The sequence below is a fragment of the Salvelinus alpinus genome, chromosome 2 (genome assembly GCF_045679555.1).
Source record: "Salvelinus alpinus chromosome 2, SLU_Salpinus.1, whole genome shotgun sequence".
Lineage (NCBI taxonomy): Eukaryota > Metazoa > Chordata > Actinopteri > Salmoniformes > Salmonidae > Salvelinus > Salvelinus alpinus.
In genome coordinates, this window is record NC_092087.1 from 43,588,517 (window position 1) to 43,614,857 (window position 26,341).

At 42.3% G+C, this 26,341-nt stretch overlaps 4 protein-coding genes across 5 annotated transcripts; 3 read left to right on the plus strand and 1 right to left on the minus strand.

Moving 5' to 3' along the window:
* The first annotated feature begins 23 nt into the window (after positions 1 to 23).
* sxph (saxiphilin) lies at positions 24 to 7,545 on the plus strand. The gene is made up of 17 exons (XM_071380356.1): positions 24 to 309; positions 654 to 817; positions 967 to 1,066; positions 1,486 to 1,662; positions 2,241 to 2,403; positions 2,483 to 2,547; positions 2,686 to 2,843; positions 3,099 to 3,285; positions 3,404 to 3,552; positions 3,665 to 3,755; positions 3,860 to 3,919; positions 3,999 to 4,181; positions 6,154 to 6,301; positions 6,464 to 6,546; positions 6,736 to 6,920; positions 7,046 to 7,232; positions 7,341 to 7,545. The coding sequence occupies exons 1-17, from the start codon at positions 255 to 257 to the stop codon at positions 7,382 to 7,384; spliced, it is 2,199 nt and encodes a 732-aa protein (XP_071236457.1). The 5' UTR covers positions 24 to 254; the 3' UTR covers positions 7,385 to 7,545.
* A 241-nt stretch (positions 7,546 to 7,786) lies between these two features.
* sirt4 (sirtuin 4) lies at positions 7,787 to 14,949 on the plus strand. Of its 2 annotated transcripts, none has more exons than XM_071380369.1 (4): positions 7,787 to 8,156; positions 13,276 to 13,766; positions 13,886 to 14,180; positions 14,416 to 14,949. In XM_071380369.1, exons 1-4 carry the CDS (start codon positions 7,908 to 7,910, stop codon positions 14,566 to 14,568), a joined length of 1,188 nt encoding a protein of 395 aa, XP_071236470.1. In that variant the 5' UTR covers positions 7,787 to 7,907; the 3' UTR covers positions 14,569 to 14,949. The 2 variants fall into 2 exon arrangements, with proteins under 2 accessions (XP_071236470.1, XP_071236478.1); XM_071380377.1 differs by having other exon boundaries at positions 7,865 to 8,161.
* Positions 14,950 to 23,347: 8,398 nt separating this feature from the next.
* On the minus strand, positions 23,348 to 24,285 carry tomm6 (translocase of outer mitochondrial membrane 6 homolog (yeast)). The gene is made up of 3 exons (XM_071380424.1): positions 24,182 to 24,285; positions 23,716 to 23,838; positions 23,348 to 23,605 (listed from the first exon to the last, which is right to left on the minus strand). Exons 1-2 carry the CDS (start codon positions 24,283 to 24,285, stop codon positions 23,742 to 23,744), a joined length of 201 nt encoding a protein of 66 aa, XP_071236525.1. The 3' UTR covers positions 23,348 to 23,605; positions 23,716 to 23,741.
* Positions 24,286 to 24,386: 101 nt separating this feature from the next.
* Positions 24,387 to 26,281, plus strand: uqcc2 (ubiquinol-cytochrome c reductase complex assembly factor 2). The gene is made up of 4 exons (XM_071380411.1): positions 24,387 to 24,618; positions 25,179 to 25,253; positions 25,476 to 25,545; positions 26,108 to 26,281. Exons 1-4 carry the CDS (start codon positions 24,481 to 24,483, stop codon positions 26,218 to 26,220), a joined length of 396 nt encoding a protein of 131 aa, XP_071236512.1. The 5' UTR covers positions 24,387 to 24,480; the 3' UTR covers positions 26,221 to 26,281.
* Positions 26,282 to 26,341: the final 60 nt, after the last annotated feature.

The window sequence follows — 26,341 nt, forward strand, 5'->3', positions numbered from 1 at the left end:
TCCGCGTGACGTTACATTGAAATATTTTCCAGATGCGCGCTGAGTAGTGGCGCAGAATCCTCTATTTTTGGCTATTTCGAAAGTTCTACGCTTGCACAATAGTTTGATTTCTTTAGGTCGCCTGTAGTAATAAGAAATAATGTTGAATTATGAAGACGGATTTCAGGACGAATTGGAAAGGGTCTGCCAACCTCGCTGCGTGAAGTAAACTGCGTTTGGTTTGTTCAGCTCTTCAGTCCTTTTCAGAGACCAAAATGAGGGCAATGCATGCCATTCTAATCATTTCCATCTGCCTTCACTATAGTTGGGGTAAGTGTTCATCCAATCTAGTATAGTTTTGGGTGGTGGTACTCAAAATCCCAATTGTTAATCGTTTGGTTAGCCTTGCTGGATAATGTTGCCTTTTTCAAAAATATTCGTGTTTTTGTGGTTTCACCTCATTTCAGGGATTGTTCTGAAAATGTTGTGGTCCTATACATTTTAATTAATCTTATACATTGTTACAATACTGTATTCTCCCTCTACAGCAGTTGTTTATTTATTTCCAGTTGGAAAGGAAATAGTGAGTTATGCATGCAGGTTAATATTGACGCTATTTCTTAGGTCCTAATATTACTATCCTTAAACCCAGTTTTAATTCCCTTTTGTTTTAGGTAAGAAGATGCGCTGGTGCACGGTGTCTGAGCCGGAGCAGAAGAAGTGTGCTGAGCTGGCCAAGGCCCTGGTGGCAGTGTTGCCTCCTGCTGCTGTGGCAGCATTCGCAAGGCTCTCCTGTGTCCTCGCCTACAGCACCACCGACTGCATCAACAAGATCAGGGTCAGGAAATACCTGCTCTCTCCAGATACCAGAAAGACTCACTATTTGCCCTAACCACTCTTGTTAATGCTGATACTGATTTCAGACAGGGCAGGTTTACCATACAGATGCTCCTTCATAGCCAACTGTATCTGATGCCTTTCCTCCAGGCTAACCGTGCTGACATGGTAACATTGGATGCAGGGGAAGTCTACACTGCAGTGAAGCAGTTTGGCCTCACTGCCATTGCCAAGGAGATCTACAGGGACGGTTGGTTAACGACACTTAAGATTTGGATCCTTTTAGTCCAGAACTAGGCACAATCTGTGTACGGGAAACATTTAAGCAATAAGATACGAGGAGGTGTGGTATATGGCCAATATACCATGGCTAAGGGCTGTTCTTAAGCACGATGCAACGCGGAGTACCTGGATATACAGCCCTTAGCTGTGGTATATTAGCCATACACCACAAACTCCTGAGGTGCCTTATTGCTATTATAAACTGGTTACCAATGTAATTAGAGCAGTAAAAATACATGTTTTGTCATACCTGTGATATACGGTTCGATATAGCACAGCTTTCAGCCAATCAGCATTCAGGGCTCGAACCACCCAGTTTCTTTTTTTGTTTATGACATTTTGTGTGCCTGTGTCAGTTTATTGTATGTCTGTCACCTGTTTGCCCAGGAGGCTGTATTCTGTCGGTGGCGGTGGTGAGGAACAGCACCCTGGACGTGCGCTCCCTGCAGGGCCAGAGAAGCTGTCATACTGGGGCCCGCTGGACGGCAGGCTGGAGTCTACCCCTGGGCTTCCTGCTGTCCCGCAACTACCTGACCTGGGCAGAGGAGCAACCACTCAGTCTGGGTAAGAACATAGACCGACATATCCCTCCATATTGTTGAATCATAATTTTGTTAAGTGTAATCTCGGTTACCCAGAAGTAAAATTATCTCACAAAAGTTTGTCATTTTCTGTTTTACTTCTGGGGGGAATGCCGTTAACAATTGCTCACTTCGGAAGAAAACAAAGTGAGCCTTGACAGGTTCTCGCCGTTTCATCTGTCCATGAGAATCTGTCCACGAGAGATTGTTACATTTTAAACTGCGTTTCCAAAACTCAGTCCTGGGGACCCCAAGGGGCACACGTTTTCTTTTGATGACTAGTTGATTATTTAAATCAGCTGTGTAGTGTTAGGGCAAAAACCAAAACGTGCACCCCTTGGGGTCCCCAGGACAGAGTTTAGGAAACGCTGGTGTTTCTGGTGGCATTAGAACCCGGGACTCCTGCTCGCTATTCCAACATCTTAAAAGGACATGCTCAAAGTCAGAGGCCGACAATAGGGCTTCCAAGTCTTAGGCAGGCCTAACTTATCACGAGAGCATGATTCCAAATCCCCTCCGCTACAAAGGAATGGTCTCTAACCCCACTCTTCTCTTTGGCAGCGGTCAGTGCCTTCTTCAATGCTAGTTGTGTTCCTGGGGCGGCTGCCATAGCACCCGTCCTGTGTGCCCTGTGTCAGGGTCAGAAGTCCTACATCGCCCAGCGCAACTTCCACTGTGAAACGGCACATGGCGAACCATTCTACAACAGCCAGGGGGCGCTCAGGTCACATGGGAGGGTCATATCAGGACAGACACAATGATTATGATATGGTCATTTTAAAATTATTCTCTTTGTCTATCAGGTGTCTCAAGACTGGGGCAGGGGATGTTGCTTTTGTGGACCATACAGCCCTGGAGGGTATTGAAGGTACACAAAAAATATATATTCTGGAACAATACACAACTACCATTCAAGTACTTCAGAGTTCTTTCTCAAGACTAGTCAAATAGCTGTTGAAACATCCCCCTCCGCTCTATCTCTATCCCTGTTGTTTTTCTCTTCCAGAGAGTGAGAGGAAGGATTACCAGCTGCTGTGTACTGATGGTACCCGTGCGCCACTAAGCCACTATGGGACCTGCAACTTGGGAAGGGGACCAGGACAGGGCATGGTCACTCGACTCAATGTTCGTAAGATCGCACGCAAGTTCCTGGCGGCAGCACAGGTAGTACACCATTCTGTCTTCAACCACTTCTAGAAGCAGCAGATGTGGGACTTGTCGGGACAGCTCAGGGCTTCCAGCCCTCTACTCAGTATGACCACTTGTGAAACAGGGTTGCGTTTGCAAGGGAAAGCGTGTCCACTGTATTTAACATCAGTGTATATCACATTTGTATCCATCCACGTGCATGTGTCATCATAGTATGTCCCTTGTATGTATTTTTGTTGCTGAGAGAATGTCCGATGGATTTCCTATCAGATGGCGTTTGGCCGGCGGGGTAGAGAGAGGCAGCGTTTCCAGCTCTTTGACTCTGCTCCGTTCGGCGCCGCTGATCTGCTCTTCAAGGATGTCACAGAGAAGCTGTCCATTCTAGAGGATAACAAGGACATCAGTCAGGTGCTGGGGCTGGACTATGTGGCTCTCCTCAAAGGCCTTGGACATGAAGGTGCCTACCTACCCACATGGGCAGTGGGGGTGTATGTAGGCTGCTCATTGGGAAAACTAATTTGCTGCTACATTATGCATCATAACTAAATATTTTTTATTCTGTTGTGTACCTATAGGAAGCTCATTGGAGGACAGTGTTGTGCGTTGGTGCTGCATTAGCAATGCAGAACAGAAGAAATGTGAGCAGTGGGCTCTCAGCATTAAGTCAGACCCATTGGTGTGTGTTAGAGCCATCTCCATGAGCGATTGTGTCGAGAAGATTAAGGTAAGCAGACTAAGATAAAACTACAGGGTGTTTACATTCATAACCCTATCCATAACCTACTGTCATTCTATGCAGCCCTACATCTCGATCTCCACTTACTGTGTTGTCACAGAGAGATGAGGTGGATGCTGTCTCACTGGACGCCACGCACGCATTCATCGCTGGGAAATGTGGCCTTGTCCCCGTGGTAACAGAGTATTATGGTATGGCTGATAATAATGTAATGGTTACAGAACTAGTTATTTATCATGGACGCTCACTGCAGTCAGTTTCTGTCGTCGACTCTTTCTCTCTCCGCGTCTCTCAGGGAAGACGTGCGTACCGGCTGAGGGAGGAGCTGAAAAAGCAGGCCATTTAGAGACGGATGGTGAGCTGAACAGAAGGGAAGTCCATTCGTCTGTAAATGTACATGATTTTATTCTAAGCCGCTCCTTGTGTCCCCACAGTGTTGCCATCCGTCGTTGGTGTGGCGGTCGTGAAGCGCTCCACCAGGGGTGTGTTCTTTGGGAACTTTGGGGGCAGGCGCTCCTGCCACGGCCACATGTACAGCCCTGCAGGCTGGCTTCTGCCCTTTAGACACACCCTCAGCCTGGAACACAACAACACCTCTCCCTGTGAACCAAACCAAGGTACCGTTCCTGCCTGGCAGTTGCATCTCCCTTTCCTGTGTGTTTATATATATATATATATAGTACCAGTCAAAAGTTTGGACACACCTACTCATTCAAGGGTTTTTCTTTATCTTGACTATTTTCTACATTGTATAATAATAGTGAAAACATCAAAACTATTAAATAACACACATGGAATCATGTAGTAATGTAGGAATCATGTAGTAACCAAAAAAGTAGCCACCCTTTGCCTTGATGATAGCTTTGCACACTCTTGGCATTCTCTCAACCAGCTTCGTGAGGTAGTCACCTGGAATGCATTTCAATTAACAGGTGTGCCTTGCTAAAAGTGAATTTGTGGAATTTATTTCCTTCATGCGTTTGAGACAATCAGTTGTGTTGTTACAAGGTAGGGGTAGTATACAAAAGATGGTCCTATTTGGTAAAAGACCAAGTCCATATTATGGCAAGAATTGCTCAAATAAGCAAAGAGAAACGACAGTCCATCATTCCTCTAAGACACGAAGGTCAGTCAATACGAACAATTTCAAGAGCTTTGAATGTTACTTCAAGTGCAGTCGGAAAAAAACCATCAAGAGCTATGATGAAACTGGCTCTCATGAGGACCGCCACAGGAAAGGAAGACCCAGAGTTACCTCTGCTGCAGAGGATAAGTTCATTAGAATAACTGCACTTCAGATTGCAGCCCAAATAAATGTTTCACAGAGTTCAAATAACAGACACTTCTCAACTGTTCAGTGGAGACTGTGTGAATCAGCCCTTCATAGTCAAATTGCTGCAAAGAAACCATTACTAATGGACACAAATAAGAATAGCCTTGCTTGGGCCAAGAAATATGACCGGTGAAAATCTGTCCTTTGGCCTGATGAGTCCAAATTTGGGATTTTTGGTTCCAATGCAGAGTAGGTGAACGGATCTCTACATGTGTATTTCCACCATAAAGCATGGAGGAGGAGGTGTTATGTTGTGGGGGTGCTTTGCTGGTGACACTGTCTATGATTTATTTACAATTTAAGGCACACTTAACCAGCATGGCTACCACAGCATTCTGCAGCAATACACCATCCTATCTGGTTTGGGCGTAGTGGGACAATCATTTGTTTTTCAACAGGACAATGACCCAACACACCTCCAGGCTGTGTAAGTGCTAGAGAGAAGGAGAGTGTTGGAGTGCTGCATTAGATGACCTGGCCTCCACAATCCCCCGACCTCAACCAAATTGAGTCGGACTGCAGAGTGAAGGAAAAGCGGCCAGCAAGTGCTCAGCATATGTGGCAAATCCATCAAGACTGTTGGTGAAGCTGGTTGAGAGAATGCCAAGAGTGTTTAAAGCTGTCATCAAGGCAAAGGGTGGCTATTTGAATAATCTCAAATATAAAGTATATTTTGATTTGTTTTACTTTGTTTGTTTACTACATGATTCCATATGTGTTATTTCATCGTTTTGATGGATTCACTATTATTCTACAATGTAGAAAATAGTACAATTAAAGAAAAACCCTTGAATGAGTTGATGTTCTAAAACGTTTGACCAGTAGTGTATATAAGGTTCCACAATTGACAGTGCATGTCAGAGCAAAAACCAAGCCATGAGGTCAAAGGAATTGTCCGTAGAGCTCCGAGACAGGATTGGGTCAAGGCACCGATCTGGAGAAGCGTACCAAATCTGGGCCTGACTCCCAAGTGGGTGGGCCTATGTCCTCCTAGGCCCACCCATGGCTGGTTCCCTGCTCAATCATGTGAAATCCATAGTGTAGGGCCTAATGAATTTATATGAACTGTAACTAAATTGTTGAAATTGTTGCGTTTATATTGTGTGTTTGTGTACTAGTATGTAGTTAACTAGCTCTGGTATACCGCAATACACAATTTTAGCCTCGTGTAGACTACAACATGAAATGACCCAAAATTCTTACAGCACAATAGCCTGATATTTGGTGAGGATGTGTATTCTGCTCATCTCTCCTAGTGTATAACGAGGTGTTCTGGAAGGGCTGTCTCCCTGGTTCTCAGGGAAACCTCTGTAAAGTGTGTATGGGGGGCACTGGGGAGGCTGCCACCAAACGCTGTGCAGACAACCACAATGAGCGTTACTACGGCAACATGGGGGCTTTGAGGTGAGTGGTGGCTCTCTTGTTGCATGTTTGTATTCATTGTTCATGGATAGAAAATGCAGTCATTCAATCTTACATCAACTTGTCACAGTGCTTTACAGAAACCTGGCAATGTGAAAGATTTGTTGTGATTGTTATGACATTGCCCCATGGTTATTTGTGCAGGTGCCTGGTGGGAGATGCCAGTGGGAAGAGCTATGGAGATGTGGCCTTTGTTGAGCAGCACAATCTAGAGAGCAACATCCTCAGTGAGAACCTCATACAACTCTTATACATAGTTAGGCTACATATGGCCACCACACTCACACACACCATGAAGTAATATTGGTATATGTTCAGGCAAACAGTTACAGGTTCTGCCATAATGTTCTTGTTTTTCCTCATTTGGTTTGTGATACTTTTGATGTTACATTTCGTTTGTTTGTGTTGTGCTCCAGGTCTGAGCCCCAGTGGGTGGGCGGATGGGTGGCTGTCCTGGGACTTTGAGCTTTTGTGTGGGGATGGCCGGCGGGAACCTTTATCTGAATGGGAGAACTGTAACCTAGGAGCCATCCCACCCAACATCATCATGACAAGACCTGTGCTCACTTCTCGCGTCTATGACTTCCTCATGAAGTCACAGGTGAGACTGAGGAGTCAGACAAACAGGAATCTAAACCAACCTAATTATTCTGGCGACATTGTATTAATTTCATACAATTTTATTTTCTTCTAACAAGCCATTCCAAATGTTCCCATCCCTTGAAGGAGACTCTGGCATCCAACCCAGACACAGAATTCAGGCTGTTTCAGTCTCAGCAGTATGGAGAGAGTGATCTGCTGTTTAAAGACGCCACTCAGTGCCTCATCCACACCAGTCACCTGGACTACCGCACCATACTTGGAGATGAGTTCTACAGACTAGCAGAGAGTGTCTTCAACTGCACACACTCAGGTGGAAATTGATACTTTATCATGTGCATGTTTATACTGAAACCGTGTACTGTTGAAATGTTATTGACTATAAAGTAGCCAATGTATGTATTCATTTTCTCTCTGACAGACATCTTGGAATTTTGCAACCAGGACGTGTGCAGCATATTTTGAGCAACAGAGAGAAGAGAAATCACATGTTTCACATTGACCTATTGTGGAGGCCCTAACCAATGGTTTGCCAAAATGTAATATTGTTTCTTGCTACTTGTAATTCCTCAGTCCACATCCAACTGAATGTTAAAAAATATATATAATTGTCAGATACATTTCAATGAAAGCTTCTGTTTTTTTTCCAGCAATATGTCATTTTTCAAACTTGTGGTAATGTGTGCAGGGGTTCCAAAAGTAGGGTCTGTAGCAAAATTTCTAAATATTAAAACAAATATTTTTTGGAATATTACTAGCAACAACAAATAAAATGTATTTTGGACAAGGGATCCGTGGAAAAATTAGAAGTTACAATACAATAATTCCTCAGTTCACATCCAACTCCAACTCCAAAATCTGTAGATTTGCTAGGAATTAGCTTTAAAACGGTATGGTATTGCCAAAGTCTGGACATGCACTGTATAAGTCAATGTAAAACTGATTGTATGCTATTTTTAATGCAGTCTACAGTAGGAGTTGTATTCTGATGAGGGCAACTGATGCATTTGCTGACACGAAATGGGTCCCCGACGCAAACAAAGTTTGGGAACCCCCTGGTGTACCACACACTGAGCTATGTACGTTGGTTCAATCCACCGGACTACAAGTCCCAGCGTGCATAGCGGCTGTTGCCGTTCTTTGTTACACTGGTATTTCCTGTCGCTTTTTCGTAAGAGTTTGGTTGCCTGCTACATTGTCGGCTGTTTATTCAATCAAACGTGTACCTCGTGCCATTGTAAGGTACGTTACATGACACTGAATTGTATTACTAATAATGCATGCCTTTTTGTGGTTCTATGCTTCTTATCGTATTTCCTCCACGTAACCTTGTTACTGATGACAGGAGTTCAATGATGAGCCAGAACTTGTAAACATACACAAATCAGCCTTGACCAAAAGTCGAATACCGTAAAAGACTAAATGAACAATTACTGTCAGATAAAGCTAGATACATGTCATTATTGCTTGGTGACCCTAATTATATTATTTTTAATAAAAGATGTGACAAGCTTGCGAGGAGGCATCAGGGCTAGTCCATGTTTTCTTGAATTTACATAAGAGAAATCTAAATTACTTACTACTCGCGTCCTCTCTCTCTCCTTACCTCCTCCTCAAACCCATTGGATGAGAAAGCCAGAGGTCCCGCCTTTCTGACCTCTTCCAATGGGTTTTGAGAAGGAATGGAGATTCTCCCATCAACAGATGAGATTTTGGGTGCAATCCAAACTCAAAGTAGACCGTCCTCTACCCTATACCCTCAGCCCTTAAATGAAATGTTACATCGTCACATCCTAATGTACCAAGCGTGAGATGATCAAATACGCAATCTAACTTTAGGGAAATCTTGAAGTTGAGCTAATAAACAACCAACCTAAAGCTATTAATGTACCTAGCAAGCTAACAGTTACCCATAGCTGGCTAGCTAGTTTTATAGTTTGGAGATTTTATTCCAATACATTTCAGAATTCTCCAAAAATATTTTTATGAAGCTAGGTACTTTTTAAAGGCTCCTCACTACGAGACTAAGACTATTGGCAAACGCTGAAATCAATGTCATATCTGTTGAGCGAGCTAGCGTCATAATTTTGTCTGACATGCCAAAAGTGCCGCCGTGTTGATTGAATGTGACACTTCGCACCCACTCTGAGTAAGACACGTGACTACAGTTTTGCATTACATTGTGGGCCAAATCAACCCCACAAGTGATCGTGACAACTATGGAGTTTATTACGCAGTGAAACACTTGATCCCAACAGGTTCCTTTTTTGAAAGGTGAATAAGAAAACAACAGCATGCAACATGAGTCGTTCCATGTCATTGCAGCAAGCCATGACACCCGCGATCTCAGATTGTTCTGAAATAGTTTCTGTGGTTAGAAACAGGTAATATTATTTAGTTTACATTTTAATTTGATCTATGCGAAATTGACCCAAATTGGCCATTTTAATAAATAGGATTCAGATATTCAATAAATATAGTACCAAGCTTCTTCCTTCACCCCTCCCCCCACCTATACATGTCCCCCTGTAAGACCCAATGATCCGTGAACCGTACATGATACAGACAATACCTTGGTGTCATTGTACTCCTTAGTGTGGTTTAAAATATGGAGTATCGCTACATTCTGCAATACAATTTTACACATGCATTTATTCAATTTTAAAGCTATTGCTATTAATCTCAAAATACATCACATTTCAAGACTGGGTTCCCTGCTACTTTTAAAGTTACAATAAATGTTATGAGCACCACCAACACAGGGAATGGTTTCAAAGGGAACTTCCTCTGCTGGTGATTTGTTGAATGGGCAATCCTACAGGAGGGCTGTGATTGGTCAATGACCTATACATGTTAATTTCTATGTATAACGTTTTTAGTTTTATCAAGTAGCAGAGAGCCCACTGGAAATTGTATATTGTTCCAAACAATGTCTAAATTAATGTGAAATGGTATTTCAGAATATACAGTGCCTTCAGAAAGTATTCACACCCCTATACTTTTTCCACATTTTGTTGTTAGTGTCTGAATTTTAAATGGATTAAATGTATATGTTTGTCACTGGCCTACACACAATACTCCATAATGTCAAAGTGGAATTATGTTTCAATTTTTTTTAAACTAATTAATAAATTAAAAGCTGAAATGTTTTGACTCAAGTATTCAACCCCTTTGTTATGGCAAACCTAAATAAGTTCAGGAGTAAAAATGAGCTTAACAAGTCACATAAGTTGCATGGACTCACACTGTGCAATAGGGTTTCAACATGATTTTTTGAATGACTACATCATCTCTGTACACCACACATACAGATAATTGTAAGGTCCCTCAGTCGAGCAGTGAATTTTAAACACAGATTCAACCACAAAGACCAGGGAGGTTTTCCAATGCCTCACAAAGAAGGGCAACTATTGGTAGATGGGTAAATGTAGATGGATTGTGCATCAATACACCAAGACACTACAAAGATACAGGCGTTCATCCTGGTGGAGAGGAAGGAAACCGCTCAGGGATTTCTCCATGAGGCCAATAGTGACTTTAAAACAGAGTTTAATGGCTGTGATAGATAACTGAGGATAGATCAACAACATTTTAGTTACTCCACTATACTAACCTAATTGACAGAGTGAAAAGGAAGCTTGTACAGAAAACATGCATCCTGTTCCCAACAAGGCACTGAAGTAATACTTTAATACAAAAAATTGTTAAAACAATTTACTTTTTGTCCTGAATAGAAAGTGTTATCTTTGGGGCAAATCCACTCCAATACATTACTGAGTACCACTCCATATTGTCAAGCATAGCATATTATTTGTACTATTTTCTACATTGTAGAATAATAGTGAAGACATCAAAACTATAAAATAACACCTGGAATCGTGTAGTAACCCAAAAAGTGTATGTTAGATTCTTCAAAGTAGCCATCATTTGCCTTGATGACAGCTTTGCACACTCTTGGCATTCTCTCAAGCAGCTTCATGAGGAATGCTTTTCCAACAGTCTTGAAGGAATTCCCACATATGCTTCGCACTTGTTGGCTGCTTTTCCTTTACTCTGCGGGCCAACTCATCCCAAACCATCTCAATTGGGGTGAGGTCGGGTGATTGTGGAGGCCAGGTCATCTGATGCAGCCCTCCATCACTCTTCTTGGTCAAATAGCCATTATACAGCCTGGAGGTGTGTTTTTGGGTCATTGTCCTGTTGAAAAATAAATTATTGTCCCACTAAGCGCAAACCACATGGGATGGCGTATCGCTGCAGAATGCTGTGGTGGCCATGCTGGTTAAGTGTGCCTTGAATTCTAAATATATCACAGACAGTGTCACCAGCAAAGCACCCCCACCTCCATGCTTCACGGTCAGAACCACACATGCAGAGATCATCCGTTCACCTACTCTGCGTCTCACAAAGACACGGCGGTTGGAACCAAAAATCTCATTTGGACTCATCAGACCAAAGGACAGATTTCCACCAGTCTAATGTTCATTGCTCGTGTTTCTTGGCCCAAGCAAGTCTCTTCTTATTATTGGTGTCCTTTAGTAGTGGTTTCTTTGCAGCAATTCGACCATGAAGGCCTGATTCATGCAGTCTCCGCTGAACAGTTGATGTTGAGATGTGTCTGTTACTTGAACTCTAAAGCATTTATTTGGGCTGAGGTGCAGTTATTTCTAAGAAACGTATCATCTGCATCAGAGGTAACTCTAGGTCTTCCTTTCCTGTGGCGGTCCTCATGAGAGCCAGTTTCATCATAGCATTTCAAAGTTCTTGAAATGTTCCGTATTGACTGACCTTCATGCCTTAAAGTAATGATGGACTGTCATTTCTTTTGCTTATTTGAGCTGTTCTTGCCATAATATGGACTTGGTCTTTCACCAAATAGGGCTATCTTCTGTATACACTCCAACGTTGTCACAACACAACTGATTGTCTCAAACGCATTACGAATGAAAAAAAAATCCACAAATTAACTTTTAACAAGGCACACCTGTTAATTGAAATGCATTTCAGCTGACAACCTCATGAAGCTGTTTGAGAGAATGCCAAAAGTGGGCAAAGCTTTTAGCAAGGCAAAGGGTGGCTACTTTGAAGAATCTCAAATATAAAATATATTTTGATTTGTTTAACACTTTTTTGGTTACTACATGATTCCATATGTGTTATTTCATAGTCTTGATGTATTCACTATTATTATACAATGTAGAAAATAGTCAAAAAAAAAAAAAACTGGAATGAGTAGGTGTGTCCAAACTTTTGACTGGTACTGTATCTAACTAGACATGTTAATATATAAGGCTGAAATATTAATGTTTCAGGGGAGATCTATGCACAGCAAGTTATGTCAATTAGGCTATTCTTAGAATATTTTTTAACATTGTCGCAATTAGCGTTACATGGCTACTGTTTTATAGAGGTAAATCCCAGCTTTCCAACGGTGCAGATTTCTTTAGGCTCTACCGTGCTGGTGGAAAGGCGACAACGAAATGAATGCTTAGTTGGCTATAGTTAACTAGTGAGAAATGCTACAAGTTATGTTTCTAAATGGTGATCTAGTTAGTCTGCTGCTGAAATGTCGTCGTCTATCTCCTCGGGCACAGGAATACACGTAGCATCACAGTCATGCACTGAATGGTCATTCCGATAATGGCGGATATGTCGTGTTATTGATTGATCATATTTAAGTGTGCTTTCATGAATTACAGTAACAACAATTATTAAACTAATTTCCATGACCTGACAAACCCTCATTTGACAACTTGGAACAGCACATCATGCTATTCAGGCTGGCGCATTTTCAATCTGCGCAATCTCGAACAGCCTACTGTCAACACAGACTAGTAGCAAATACATTTGAACAAACCAGAATCAGGAAATTAATGCGGACTCTCTATTGCCATTCAATGAAGATCCCGACTTCGTTCAGCTTTGATCAACCTGTTTTGCTTTGGTGTGTGAATCTGGGCTAGCGATAGGCTACTTTGTTTTTATAGAGGAGCTGGTACGCAATTCCCCAAAAATTAGAAGTGCTGGTACGGCGTTCCGGACAGTTTCGTCCCAAGTCAAGCACTATGGGTACACTGAATGGAGCTAAACACAGGCAAAATCCTAGAGCAAAACCTGCTCAAATCTGATTTCCACCAGACATTAGGAGATTAATTCACCTTTCAGCAGGACAATAACTTAAACCACAAGGCCAAATCAACACTGGAGTGTAATTTTTCAGGAATGCTAATCGTATCTGTTACGAACTACAGAAACTATTTCAGAACAATCTGAGATTGTGGGCGTCGAAATACTCTTGTGCTTTTTGAGGTGGAACGACCTATATGCATCAATCTTACACTGTACTCTGTATGCAGATGCGGTTCCCATGGAGACCCTTGGCACTGTGTTGGGCAGCCCCTGGGAGACGGGCATCATCATCAGTTCCCGAGGGCATCCAGAGCTTTGTGCCCACCAGCAGCACCATCGATGCCCACGCCCTGGAGCAGCTACAGGCCTTCTTATCCCGTGCCACGCGCCTCTTCGTCATCACTGGGGCGGGTCTCTCCACAGAGTCTGGCATCCCAGACTACCGCTCAGAGGGGGTGGGTCTCTACGCCCGCACAGACAGGCGACCAATGCAGTATGCAGAGTATATACGCAGCGCCAAGTCTCGTCAGCGCTATTGGGCTAGGAACTATATGGGCTGGCCACAGTTCTCCTCTCATCAGCCGAACTCTGCCCACCTGGCTCTGCAGCAGTGGGAGGAGCAGGGAAAGGTACACTGGCTGGTAACTCAGAATGTGGACGCGCTTCATTCCAAGGCAGGCCATCAAGGACTGACTGAACTGCACGGCTGCGCACACAGGTAGGTAGGTAGAAATGTACTGTCTGTCACACACACAATACAGACTGACTTCTTCTTCAAGGACATTGGCTCAGAACAACACTCAGCTTTTTACCTTTGTGTGTGTGTGTCCCTCCCAGGGTGTTGTGTCTGGGCTGTGGTGCCGTGTCTCCAAGGGAGGACCTCCAGAAGCGGTTCAAAGCACTGAACCCTAGCTGGGGTGCACAGGCAGGAGGTGTGGCTCCCGATGGTGATGTCTTCATTGAGGACGAGCAGGTCCTCCACTTCAGAGTGCCTTCATGTAAGGATTGTGGGGGCATATTGAAGCCAGAGGTGACATTCTTTGGGGACACAGTGAACCGAAGGACAGTGCAGTTTGTACATGAGAGACTAGCTGAGTCCGATGCGGTTCTTGTCGCTGGATCTTCTTTGCAGGTGGGCATGATATATATAATTGTTCACGACCTACCATAAATGTTTCAATTGAAAGTGTTGCTATGTTGTTGACATAGTCAACTGTTTGTTGCAGGTGTTATTCTGTTATGTTTGTCTTACTGATATGGTATACTTATAAAAACATGTCCCTGTGACAGAGTGAATCGTAACACAAAGGAAACCACTCAACAGCCTTACAATATGTGGAAGTTTCACATCCCTTCTAATTTTCCAGGTGTATTCTGGATACAGATTCCTACTGGCAGCAGCTGACCAGAAGATCCCAGTAGCCATCTTGAACATTGGGTCTACCAGGGCCGACCACCTGGCAGAGTTCAGAGTCAGTGCTCGTTGTGGGGAGGTATTGTCTGTCATTCAGCCTCACTGACCACAAAGACAGACGGAAGGCCTCACTAGGACTTCAGTCACTGATCCACAGACACCATGTTGTATTGTTTTGAGAACTATTCAGTGGGCTCTACTATTCTACCTCTTGGTCAACCTGGCAGCAATGCAATCAGTTTTGGGACATTGGGCTGAAGTGATGGACACTACTAGTAACCAGGAATCATGTGTTATGGGCTTGTACATGTACAGTGCCTTTAGAAAGTATTCAAATCTCTGTACCCCACAGATACAATTATCTGTAAGGTCCCTCAGTCGAGCTGGGAATTTCAAACATAGATTCAACCACCAGGGAAGTTTTCCAATGCCTTGCAAAGGGCACCTATTGGTAGATGGGTAAAATAAAAAGCAGACGTTGAATATCCCTTTGAGCATGGTGAAGTTATTAATTACACTTTGGAGGGTGTATCAATACACCCAGTCACTAACTACAAAGATACAGGCGTCTTTCCTAACTCAGTTGCCAGAGAGGAAGGAAACCACTCAGGAATTTCACCATGAGGCCAATGGTGACTTTAAAACAGTTACAGAGTTTAATGGCTGTGATAGAAGAAAACTGAGGATGGATCAACAACATTGTAGTTACTACACAATAGTAACCTAAATGACAGTGGAAAAGAAGGAAGCCCGTACAGAATAGAAATATTCCAAAATATGCATCCTGTTTACAATAACACAAAGTAAAACTGCCAAACATTGTGGCAAAGAAATGTACTTTATGTCCTGAATACAAAGCGTTATGTTTGGAACAAATCCAACAACACACTCTTCATATCACACACTCTTCACAGTTTCGTCCCAAGTCAAGCACTATGGGTACACTGAATGGAGCTAAACACAGGCAAAATCCTAGAGCAAAACCTGGTTAAATCTGATTTCCACCAGACATTAGGAGAAAAATTCACCTTTCAGCAGGACAATAACCTAGAATACAAGGCCAGATATACACTGGTTGCTTACCAAGATGACTTTGAATGTTCTAGTTACAGTTCTGAGTGGCCTAGTTACAGTTTTGACTTAAATCATCTTGAAAATCTATGGCAAGACTTTAAAATGGCTGTCTAGCAATGATCAACAACCAACTTGACAGAGCTTGACGAATTATTTAAAAAATTATAATGTGCAAATATTGTACAATCCAGGTGTGCAAAGCTCTTAGAGATGTACCCAGAAAGACTCACAGCTGTAGGCCTAATCGCTGCCAAAGATGAGTCTAACATGTATTGATTCAGCGGTGTGAATAGCTTACAGCACAAAAAGTTTATTTCTTTAAAATGTTGTGCACAAATTTGTTTACATCTCTGTTAGTGATCATTTCTCCTTTGCCAAGATAATCCATCCACCTGAGAGGTGTGGCATACTAAGAAGCTGATTAAACAGCATGATCATTACACAGGTGCACCTTGTACTGGGGACAATAAAATGCCACTCTACACTGTGCAGTTTTCTCACACAACACAATGCCACAGATTTCTTAAGTTTTCAGCGAGCGTGCAAATTGGCATGCTGACTGCAGGAATGTCCACCAGAGCTGTTGCCAGAGGATTCGAATGTTAATTTAGCTACCATAAGCCACCCCCAATGTCATTTCAGAGAATTTGGCAGTACGTCCAACCATCCGGATCGTATAAGACCAGCCACCCGGACAGCTGATGAAACTGAGTTTGCACAACTGAAAAATTTCTGCACAAATTGTCCGAAACCATCTCAAGGATGTTCGTCTGTGTGCTCGTCATCCTCACCAGGGTCTTGACCTGACTGCAGTTCGGCGTTGTAACCAACTTCAGTGGGCAAATGCTCACCTTCGATGGCCATTGGCACGCTGGAGAAGTGTGCTCTTCATGGATGAATGCCGGTTTCAACTGTACTGGGCAGATGGCAGACAGCGTGTATGGCGTCGTGTGGGAGAGCGGTTTGCTGATGTTAATGTGAACAGAGTGCCCCATGGTGGCAGTGGGGTTATGGTATGGGCAGGTATTAGCTACGGACAACAAACACAATTGCATTTTATCGATGGCAATTTGAATGCACAGACATACCGTGACAAGATCATGAGGCCCATTGTGCCATTAATCCGCCGCCATCACCTCATGTTTCAGCATGATAATGCACAGCCCAAAGTCGCAAGGATCTGTACACAATTCCTGGATGCTGAAAATGTTCCATTTCTTCCATGGCCTGCATACTCACCAGACATGTCACCCATTGAGCATGTTTGGGATGCTCTGGATTGACATGTACAACAGTGTGTTCCACAGTCATTTGAAGAGTGGGACAACATTCCACAGGCCACAATCAACAGCCTGATCAACTCTATGCAAAATATATATGTCATGCTGTGTAACTGATGTGAAATGGCTAGCTAGTTAGCGGGGTGCGCGCTAATAGCATTTCAATCGGTGACGTCACTCGCTCTGAGACTTTGAAGTAGTTGTTCCCCTTGATCTGCAAGGGCTACGGCTTTTGTGGAGCGATGGGTAATGATGCTTCGAGAGTGGCTGTTGTCTATGTGTGCAGAGGGTCCCTGGTTCGATACCAGGTAGGGGCGAGGAGAGGGACGGAAGCTATACTGTTACAGCTGCATCAGGCAAATGGTGCTCACACCAGATACTGACTGCTTTTCTGATCCATGCCCCTACTTTTTTTAAAGGTATCTGTGACCAACATATGCATATCTGTATTCCCAGTCATGTGAAATCCATAGATTAGGGCCGAATGAATTTATTTCAATTGACTGATTTCCTTATATGATCTGTAACTCAGTAAAGTATTTGAAATTGTTGCATGTTGCGTTCATATTTTTGTTGTGTAAATGAGATTTCTGCATTGAAATTATAATACATTTGCAAACATTTCTAAAAACATGTTTTCACAGTGTGGTAGCCATTATGAGGTATTGTGTTTAGATGGGTGAGAGAAAAAAATCTATTTAATCCATTTTGATTTCAGGCTGTAAGACACGTATCAAACTCATTCCACAGAGGGCCGAGGGTCTGTGGGTTTTCACTCCTCCCTTGTACTTGATTGATGAATTAAGGTCACTAATTAGTATGGAACTCCACTCACCTCGTTGTCTAGGTCTTAATTGAAAGGAAAAAACAAAAACCAGCAGACACTAGGCCTTCCATGGAATGAGTTTGACACCCCTGCTGTAATACAACAAAATGTGGAATAGGTCAAGGGGTATGAATACTTTCTGAAGGCACTGTATACTCTATGGCTGACAAGGCAATATTCTGAAGTTAGCCCCCGCCTTATTTATCCTCCCTGGAAGTAATAGTCATCCATAGGAATGAATGGTTATTATTCTACTTTTCACTTAGCCTATCCATCGCTTTAGCTAACTAGTATATACTTTACAGACAACCACCAATATGGAAAATAGGTGCAATAACTATTTTAGAGTTTTAAAGATGAGCTTTAGATATGTAGGTCTACTAATAATAATATTGTGGGGGATCTAGTCTTGTCAGTGCACAGACAGGGTTTAGGTAATGTCAACACCACAGTATCAGTTATGGGTGCAAATTCCCCTCACAAATGCATTTACCAAATGAGGGGGATTTACATTTCCAAGAAATAAATAAAACGACTTATGTAAATCCATTTTATAATATGTTCTATAATATCCATCAACAAAGTGCTATTGGAATCACAAAGCCACAGAAGGTAAGGTGACAGTTGATCTGGTCACACTGAGTCAGTCTGCACTGAAAGCCTTCCTGAAGTTTAGTCCAGTTATCCAGAACTGACTGAGTCTCTGCCTGTAGCAGAGCTAGGTGATTCTCAAAGCTCCTGCTCTGGTCAAACCAGTAGGTGGAGTGGTAGCCCAATAGAATCCCAAAGAGAATGCACAGATTCCATGTGTCACAATATCTTTCTTCGATACAGAGGACTGCGGCTATGGAACCCTGACCTGTTCACCGGACGTGCTACCTGTCCCAGACCTGCTGTTTTCAACTCTCTAGAGACAGCAGGAGCGGGGGAGATACTCTCAATGATCAGCTATGAAAAGCCAACTGACATTTATTCCTGAGGTTCTGACTTGTTGCACCCTCGACAACTACTGTGATTATTATTATTTGACCATGCTGGTAATTTATGAACATTTGAACATCTTGGCCATGTTCTGTTATAATCTCCACCCGGCACAGCCAGAAGAGGACTGGCCACCCCTCATAGCCTGGTTCCTCTCTAGGTTTCTTCCTAGGTTTTGGCCTTTCTATGGAGTTTTTCCTAGCCACCGTGCTTCTACACCTGCATTGCTTGCTGTTTGGGGTTTTAGGCTGGGTTTCTGTACAACACTTTGAGATATCAGCTGATGCTATATAAATCAATTTGATTTGATATTCCTCACCATCTCTGTTGCCCGAACTGTCTGATATGAGCAAGTAAAGCCTGAATCGTCCCTGATAGCTCCCCACTGTAGCTCAGTGACGGCAAATCAAATTTTATTGGTCACATACACATGGTTAACAGATGTTAATGCGAATGTAGCGAAATGCTTGTGCTTCTAGTTCTGACAGTGCAGTAATATCTAACAAGTAATCTAACAATTACACAACAAATATCTTATACACACAAATGTAAAGGGATGGAATAAGAATATGTACATATAAATATATGGATGAGCGATGGCCGAGTCGCATAGGTAAGATGCAATAAATGGTATAAAATACAGTATATACATATGAGATGAGTAGTGTAAGATATGTAAACATTATTAAAGTGGCATTATTTAAAGTGACTAGTGATCCATTTATTAAAGTGGCCAATGATTTGAGTCTGTATGTAGGCAGCAGCCTCTCTCTCTTAGGTATGGCTGTTTAACCCACACTGTCTGTGTGGGTGGACCATTTCAGTTTGTCAGTGATGTGTACGCCAAGGAACTTAAAACTTTACACCTTCTCCACTACTGTCCCGTCGATGTGGATAGGGGGTTCTCCCTCTGCTATTTCCTGAAGTCCACGATCATCTTTGTTTTATTGACGTTGAGTGAGAGGTTGTTTCCTGACACCACACTCTGAGTGCCTTCACCTCCTCCGTGTAGGCTGTCTCATCGTTGTTGGTAATCAAGCCCACTACTGTTGTGTCGTCTGCAAACTTGATGATTTAGTTGGAGGCATTGCCACGCAGTCAAGGGAGTACAGGAGGGAGCTGAGCACACCCTTGTGGGGCCCCAATGTTGAGGATCAGCGAAGTGGAGATGTTGTTTCCTACCTTCACCACCTGGGGGCGGCCCGTCAGAAAATCCAGGACCCAATTGCACAGGGCGGGGTTGAGACCCAGGGCCTTAAGCTTAATGATGAGCTTGGAGGGTACTATGGTGTTGAATGCTAAGCTGTAGTCAATGAACAGCATTCTTACATAGGTATTCCTCTGAGAGACTAGTCAAGAATCATATCACCTCCACCTTACCTGCCACCCTAGACCCACTTCAGTTTGCATACCGCCCCAACTCAAGCATAGCGAGTTTGCGGGGGAACTATACTGAACAAAAAAATAAACGCAATAATTAACAATTTCAAAGATTTTACTAAGTTACAGTTCATATAAGGAAATCAGTCAATTTAAATGAATTAAGCTAATCTATGGATTTCACATGACTGGGCAGGGGCACAGCCATGGGGGGCCTGGGAGGGCAGACACCCACTCACTTGGGAGCCAGACCCAGCCAATCAGAATGGATATTTCAGACGATCCCACAGGTGAAGAAGCCGGACCCACAATGCAAACTGTAGTCAGGTGTCATTCTCCGGTGGCCGCGAAGTGTAACATTTAATAAACATGGCTGCATTTTTGGCATGTCAGACAAAATGATGATGCTAGCTTGCTAAAAAATGTATATATATTTATATACAAACACATATATATATATACAGTACCAGTCAAAAGTTTGGACACATGAAATCATGTAGTAACCAAAAAAGTGTTAAACAAATCAAAATATATTTGAGATTTGAGATTCTTCAAAGTAGCCACCCTTTGCCTTGATGACAGCTTTGCACACTCTTGGCATTCTCTCAACCAGTTTCATGAGGTAGTCACCTGGAATGCATTTCAATCAACAGGTGTGCCTTGCTAAAAGTTTGTTTGTGGAATTTCTTTACTTCTTAATGCGTTTGAGACAATCAGTTGTGTTGTGACAAGGTAGGGGTGGTGTACAGAAGATAGCCCTTGGAAAAAGGGAACAGCTCAAATAATCAAAGAGAAACGACAGTCCATCATTACTTTAAGGCATGAAGGTCAGCCAATACGGAACATTTCAAGAAGTGCAGTCGCAAAAACCATCAAGCGCTATGATGGAACTGGCTCTCATGAGGTCCGCCACAGGAAAGGAAGATCCAGTTACCTCTGCTGCAGAGGATAAGTTCATTAGAGTTACCAGCCTCAGAAATTGCAGCCCAAATAAATGCTTCACTGAGTTCAAGTAACAGACACATCTCAACCTCAACTGTTCAGAGACTACGTGAATCAGGCCTTCATGGTCAAATTGCTGCAAAGAACCCACTACTAAAGGACACCAATCAGAAGGAGAGACTTGCTTGGGCCAAGAGACATGAGCAATGGACATTAGACGGGTGGAAATGTCCTTTGGTCTGATGAGTCCAAATGTGCCAATTTTGGTTCCAACCGCCATGACTTTGTGAGAAGCAGAGTAGGTGAATGGATGATCTCTGCATGTGTGGCTCCCACCGTGAAGCATGGAGGAGGAGGTGTGATGGTGCTTTGCCGGTGACACTGTCGTGATTTATTTAGAATTCAAGGCACACGTAACCAGCATGGCTACCACAGCATTCTGCAGTGATACGCCATCCCATCTGGTTTGCGCTTAGTGGGACTCTCATTTGTTTTTCAACAGGACAATGACCCAACACACCTCCAGGCTGTGTAAGGGCTATTTGACCAAGAAGGAGAGTGATAGAGTGCTGCATCAGATGACTTGGCCTCCACAATCACCCGACCTCAACCCAATTGAGATGGTTTGGGATGAGTTGGACCGCAGAGTGAAGGAAATGCAGCCAACAAGTGCTCAGCATGTGTGGGAACTCCTTCAAGACTGTTGGAAAAGCATTCCAGGTGAAGCAGGTTGAGAGAATGCAAAGAGTGTGCAAAGCTGTCATGGCAAAGTGTGGCTACTTTGAAGAATCTCAAATATGTTTTGATTAGTTTAACACTTTTTTGGTTACTACATGACTTCATGTGTTATTCCATATTTTTGAAGTCTGAACTATTATTCTACAATGTAGAAAATAGTCAAAATAAAGAAAAACCCTTGAATGAGTAGGTGTGTCAACCATCGACTGGAACTATTGTATGTGATTTAGGGGAATTTTAATGTTTGTGCTTTTCTTTTAACTAATTTCTGTTTTCTATTCATGTGCTGTTTTAATAACCAATTTATGTGTTCGTGCAAGTGGCTGACTGTACAAATCCTCACTTATCAGTAGCTGCAATTTGGCAGTACGCCCAGACCGTGTTTTGAAAACGAATTAAAGATATCTTAGTTTCAAGGTCTCAGCTTAGAGAAGCCTTGTGAGGTGTTAGTCTGTCACATGTTATGAAACAGTATTGGTCGGTCACATGAATGAAACAAAACGGTAATGATTAATTAATTATGCTAAATCATAGCTGTATATTAGACAACTGCTGGGTCTGCCCAGGCATAGCTCCTGATTGACTTGTGTACTATTGTGCAATGAGTTGGTTGGAACATTTCCAGCGCGCTGACAATAAACAATGATTAATTTAAGATTGACTTTGAGTGTCCCTGTGTAAGAGTTTCCACGACAATGACATTGATTTTAGAAATGGCAAATTGGCTTAGTCTCAGTGTGAGGAGGCTATAAAACTTAGCTAGCTTCATAAACATATTTTTGGGAATTCTGAAATGTATTGGAATAAATGACCAAACTATAAAACTAGCTAGCCAGCTAGTATGGGTAACTGTAGCTAGCTACATCAATAGCTTTATGTGGGTTGTTTTTAAGGTCAACTTTAAGATTTCCAGCAAGGACATTACGTCTCCGATCAACACTCCCTCGGCTTGGGCAAGAGACATTTAAGGAGCACTCGGATGTGACGATGTAAAACGTCATTCAAGGGCTGAGTGCTGTCTACTTTGAGTTTGGACCGCATCCATTGTGTTGTGTGACAAAACCGTACACTTTAGTGGCCTTTTGTCCCCAGCACAAGGTGCACCTGTGTACTGATCATGTGTTTAATCTGCTTCTTGATATGCCACACCTGTCAATTGGATGGATTACCTTGGCAAAGGAGAAATGCTCACTAACAGAGATGTAAACAAATTTGTGCACAAAATCTGAGATTGAAGCTTTATCTGCATATGGAAAATGTCTAAGATTTTTTATTTCAGCTCTTGAAACATGGGACTAACACTTTACATGTTGCATTTATATTTTTGTTCCTAGCAAAAAAAACAGCTAGTCTAGTAATAAATTGTACACAAGTTCAACGCTCATGTCTTTCTTACCACATATAATTTACTTTGACTAATGAATTAGTAGGCTATAGATCATTGTTTCTAAAGTTTATTTGTTTATCAATCTAACGGTAACTTCAAAGTATGCCTGCTTCTGGTCGTCACATTTCTTTGTTGACACTGACAGCAGTAGACTGGTTAGCTTGCCCCCATGGCTAAGTGGGTGTGCACAGACTTAGATTCTTGAAGAATTTCTGTTTTATGATTGATTCCACACCTAGCTCAGTTTTGAAGTTCTCTCTAGCACTTAAGATACGAGTTAAAGTATTATGACCTTTATTTAAGCAGGTAAATGATTGCCATAAGTTATGTCACTGTGTACATTGGATCTAACACATACATAATGAAGAGAACTTAAAGTGTGTTGAGATACTGAAAGCAATACAGTTTGAATAAAGTAATTATCAGTCACACCAGTTTCCAGACTATCTTTAACATTATTCCATCACCAACCAACAAAATTGTAAATATAAAGCATATATCTTGTTCCTTCGACTGCCATTGTGGTCCGAGACACCTGAAAATAAAATAGAGATATTAATACTGGTGTATATTCAACTAGCTACAACCAATATTACACATATACCAGGTAATCAAACATGAATTGAGGTGAGGCCTGCCCTGTACCTCCCGATATCCATCCAGTTATTGCACTACGTGATTGGTTGAGGAGACATCAGGTCAAAATCTGAGAGATTCCTGGCAACCCAAACTCCAGCCGCAAAAAGGCCCAGGTTGACCAGTAGGTTCCTAAATAAAGACACATTAAACAATGAATTAATATAATTATATACAACAAAATTATCTTCATGAATAAAGTCACGGGAGACAATACAATAATTCATTACTTTACTGAGTTAGTTCCACGTTGACTCTTACAGTTTGTGTGTTGGGGGGGGTCCACAACGTATCACAAAATGTGTCCCAAAGATCACAAAAACATGTTCGTTCGAATTTGATGTTATGTTTGCAATGACTGCTGAGCAATTAGCTAAGGGGTGTTCATACCGGTATATCCAAGGGCAAAGCATGCACATGTTTAGCAAGCTAGCTAGCTACAATGTGAATGTTATGAATGTTTAATCATAACTACCTTCGAAAATCATTCCTATCTGTAGCGAACCGACATGCGGTACTGATCCATTCGCCGACACCACCAGACGGTGCCCCGACAGCCTTTTTTCCAGCTCCACTCATATTAGCTTTTTAGTGTGAGTGCTTGCCTTTCTGCTAAATAACGATTTCCCAACGAGGGGAAGGATTTACATGTAACACCAATACGGAAAGCCATGAAGTTTAAACTACGGTCGCCGATAGCGGCCAAACTTAGGTCGTTCAATGATGTCTTTATCTAACATATTCATATTCGTTTTTTGCGTTCCATAACAGAAAATGTCTGCAACACGGTACCGTCGGTTTTTGAAACTCTGCGAAGAATGGCCACGGGACGAATCAAAGAAAGGCCGTGATTTAGGAACGTTTCTAAGACAGAGAGTAGCCCTTGCCTTTCGTGAAGGTGAAAACACACAGGTAAAACGATACCGCTTCATATGTCGCACGAGAACGCTAACCAATGTGGCTAGATAGCTTCAGGCTGAAGTTTAGCTAGCGTAGGATGTGATGATAGGGCAACCGTCCATATCGACCTTGCCGTTACAGGCTAAACAAACATGTTTAGTAATGAAAATCGCAACCTATAGAGCTATATTCAAATGTTTTTCAATATATTTTATTGAGTTGTGAGACACGACAGTCAAAACAATCATGCAGTAGCACGGAGGGACGGGTTTACTTACAAAAGGCAAAGGCATTATCTGTCATTTGAAAAGCCTTCTGCCACTGTTTTGTAAATTGAGGAATGGGGCTGAGGAAATGTAGCCTCACCTAAGATCAACATGATGGTTTTAAACATATTTCTTAACTATAAATTAGTAATTTTCACACTTATTTTGAAATTGAACTGACCATTGAACAGCATGAAATCTTACAGATTGTGCCCCCAAATCTTACAAAATGCCCTTATCTGTATGTGGATAGTTGCTAGATGTGGATATTGTATCCCTATTAACTGTTCTGATCTTTCTTGACAGCTGTCGGATCCAGAGAAGTGTGATCAAATGTATGAAAGCTTGGCCCGGATTAACACTAACATATATAGAGAACGAGTAAGTATTCCCTTATATCCCTATTGGTATTGTATTGGCTTTAATGTAAAGACTTTCATATCATAACATAGGCCCAAATCCACAGCCAGGACCACTCAGAGTGATATTTGTTCATTACGTGATACATTTGCTTCTTGCTGCAGCTATGAAAGAGCTTGGAATCAGCCAAGTGATGTCAGTCAGGGTTATCATCACTTTATCTCCTGTAATATCTGTTCACAGTTCCCCCGCACAAGAGACACCAGTTTTACAGGTGTCACAGTGGAAGAATGTAGAATGCTATTAGCAACAGGTATGGACACAATGTCTCTATCCATTTTCCCAAGTATATCACTTTCTTTCTTTATGCTTGCAGCTATGTGAATATGACATTGTCTAGTTATGTTGCTATAAATTAGCCATCACAAGTGAAAATGCTTCTGTATTTATTTTGAGGACATACACACCTCCCTATTTCTCTTCAATGTCAAATGTTCTATTAATAGTTAATGTCTTCTACTACTGTCAGTTTTAGACACATCAATGAAAAAGCATAGACTACTATATCAGTCATGTTGTCTCAAAAACAACACCTGAAGTGTTAATCGGCCTAATAGCACTATCTAGTGGACTTTGAGGATACCAGCATGTTCATAGAAGCTTTTTCCTTAGAGAGGAGAAACAGACTAGCACTAGCCTGGGGGCCCTCTGGCAGACTAGACACCTGCACTCTTTCAGCAGGAGGCTGGCACCCAGACTGCAAGAGAGCCAAAACAGCAAACTGGCACACAGGCTAAAGGAACTCCACAGGGTGTTTAGAAAATGCATGGTAATGGTTCTGATGTCTCTAACCCCTCTCTTGTATCTTATCACAGGTAGCATGCAGCAGATGGATGAAGAGAAGAAGGGCTTGTGGAAAACTCTCACAGAGCGTTTCTCCACCAAACCAGAAGATGTCACCCCTGAGAAGGTTCCTGAAAACAAGTAGCACTTGTGCTGTGTATCTTTCCTTTCCCCTCAGCCACTTTAGAAATAAAACGTTATTCTTATTTCTTTGGATCTCTTGTCATTTAAGCAGGGCCATTGTACCATACGGAAGAAATGATGGG

What these genes read in the sequence shown, in the direction of transcription:
- sxph (XM_071380356.1), top strand. Translation starts at nt 255, where the DNA reads ATGAGGGCAATGCATGCCATTCTAATCATTTCCATCTGCCTTCACTAT. An exon ending in ACTGCATCAACAAGATCAGG is followed by an intron (nt 818 to 966) that starts GTCAGGAAATAC and finishes CCTTTCCTCCAG; the next exon opens with GCTAACCGTGCTGACATGGT. An exon ending in TCCCTGTGAACCAAACCAAG is followed by an intron (nt 4,182 to 6,153) that starts GTACCGTTCCTG and finishes CATCTCTCCTAG; the next exon opens with TGTATAACGAGGTGTTCTGG.
- sirt4 (XM_071380369.1), top strand. Translation starts at nt 7,908, where the DNA reads ATGAGGGCAACTGATGCATTTGCTGACACGAAATGGGTCCCCGACGCA. An exon ending in AACGTGTACCTCGTGCCATT is followed by an intron (nt 8,157 to 13,275) that starts GTAAGGTACGTT and finishes CTCTGTATGCAG; the next exon opens with ATGCGGTTCCCATGGAGACC. An exon ending in TCGCTGGATCTTCTTTGCAG is followed by an intron (nt 14,181 to 14,415) that starts GTGGGCATGATA and finishes CTAATTTTCCAG; the next exon opens with GTGTATTCTGGATACAGATT.
- tomm6 (XM_071380424.1), bottom strand. Translation starts at nt 24,285, where the DNA reads ATGAGTGGAGCTGGAAAAAAGGCTGTCGGGGCACCGTCTGGTGGTGTC. An exon ending in GATAGGAATGATTTTCGAAG is followed by an intron (nt 23,839 to 24,181) that starts GTAGTTATGATT and finishes GTCTTTATTTAG; the next exon opens with GAACCTACTGGTCAACCTGG.
- uqcc2 (XM_071380411.1), top strand. Translation starts at nt 24,481, where the DNA reads ATGTCTGCAACACGGTACCGTCGGTTTTTGAAACTCTGCGAAGAATGG. An exon ending in GTGAAGGTGAAAACACACAG is followed by an intron (nt 24,619 to 25,178) that starts GTAAAACGATAC and finishes CTTTCTTGACAG; the next exon opens with CTGTCGGATCCAGAGAAGTG. An exon ending in CTAACATATATAGAGAACGA is followed by an intron (nt 25,254 to 25,475) that starts GTAAGTATTCCC and finishes ATCTGTTCACAG; the next exon opens with TTCCCCCGCACAAGAGACAC.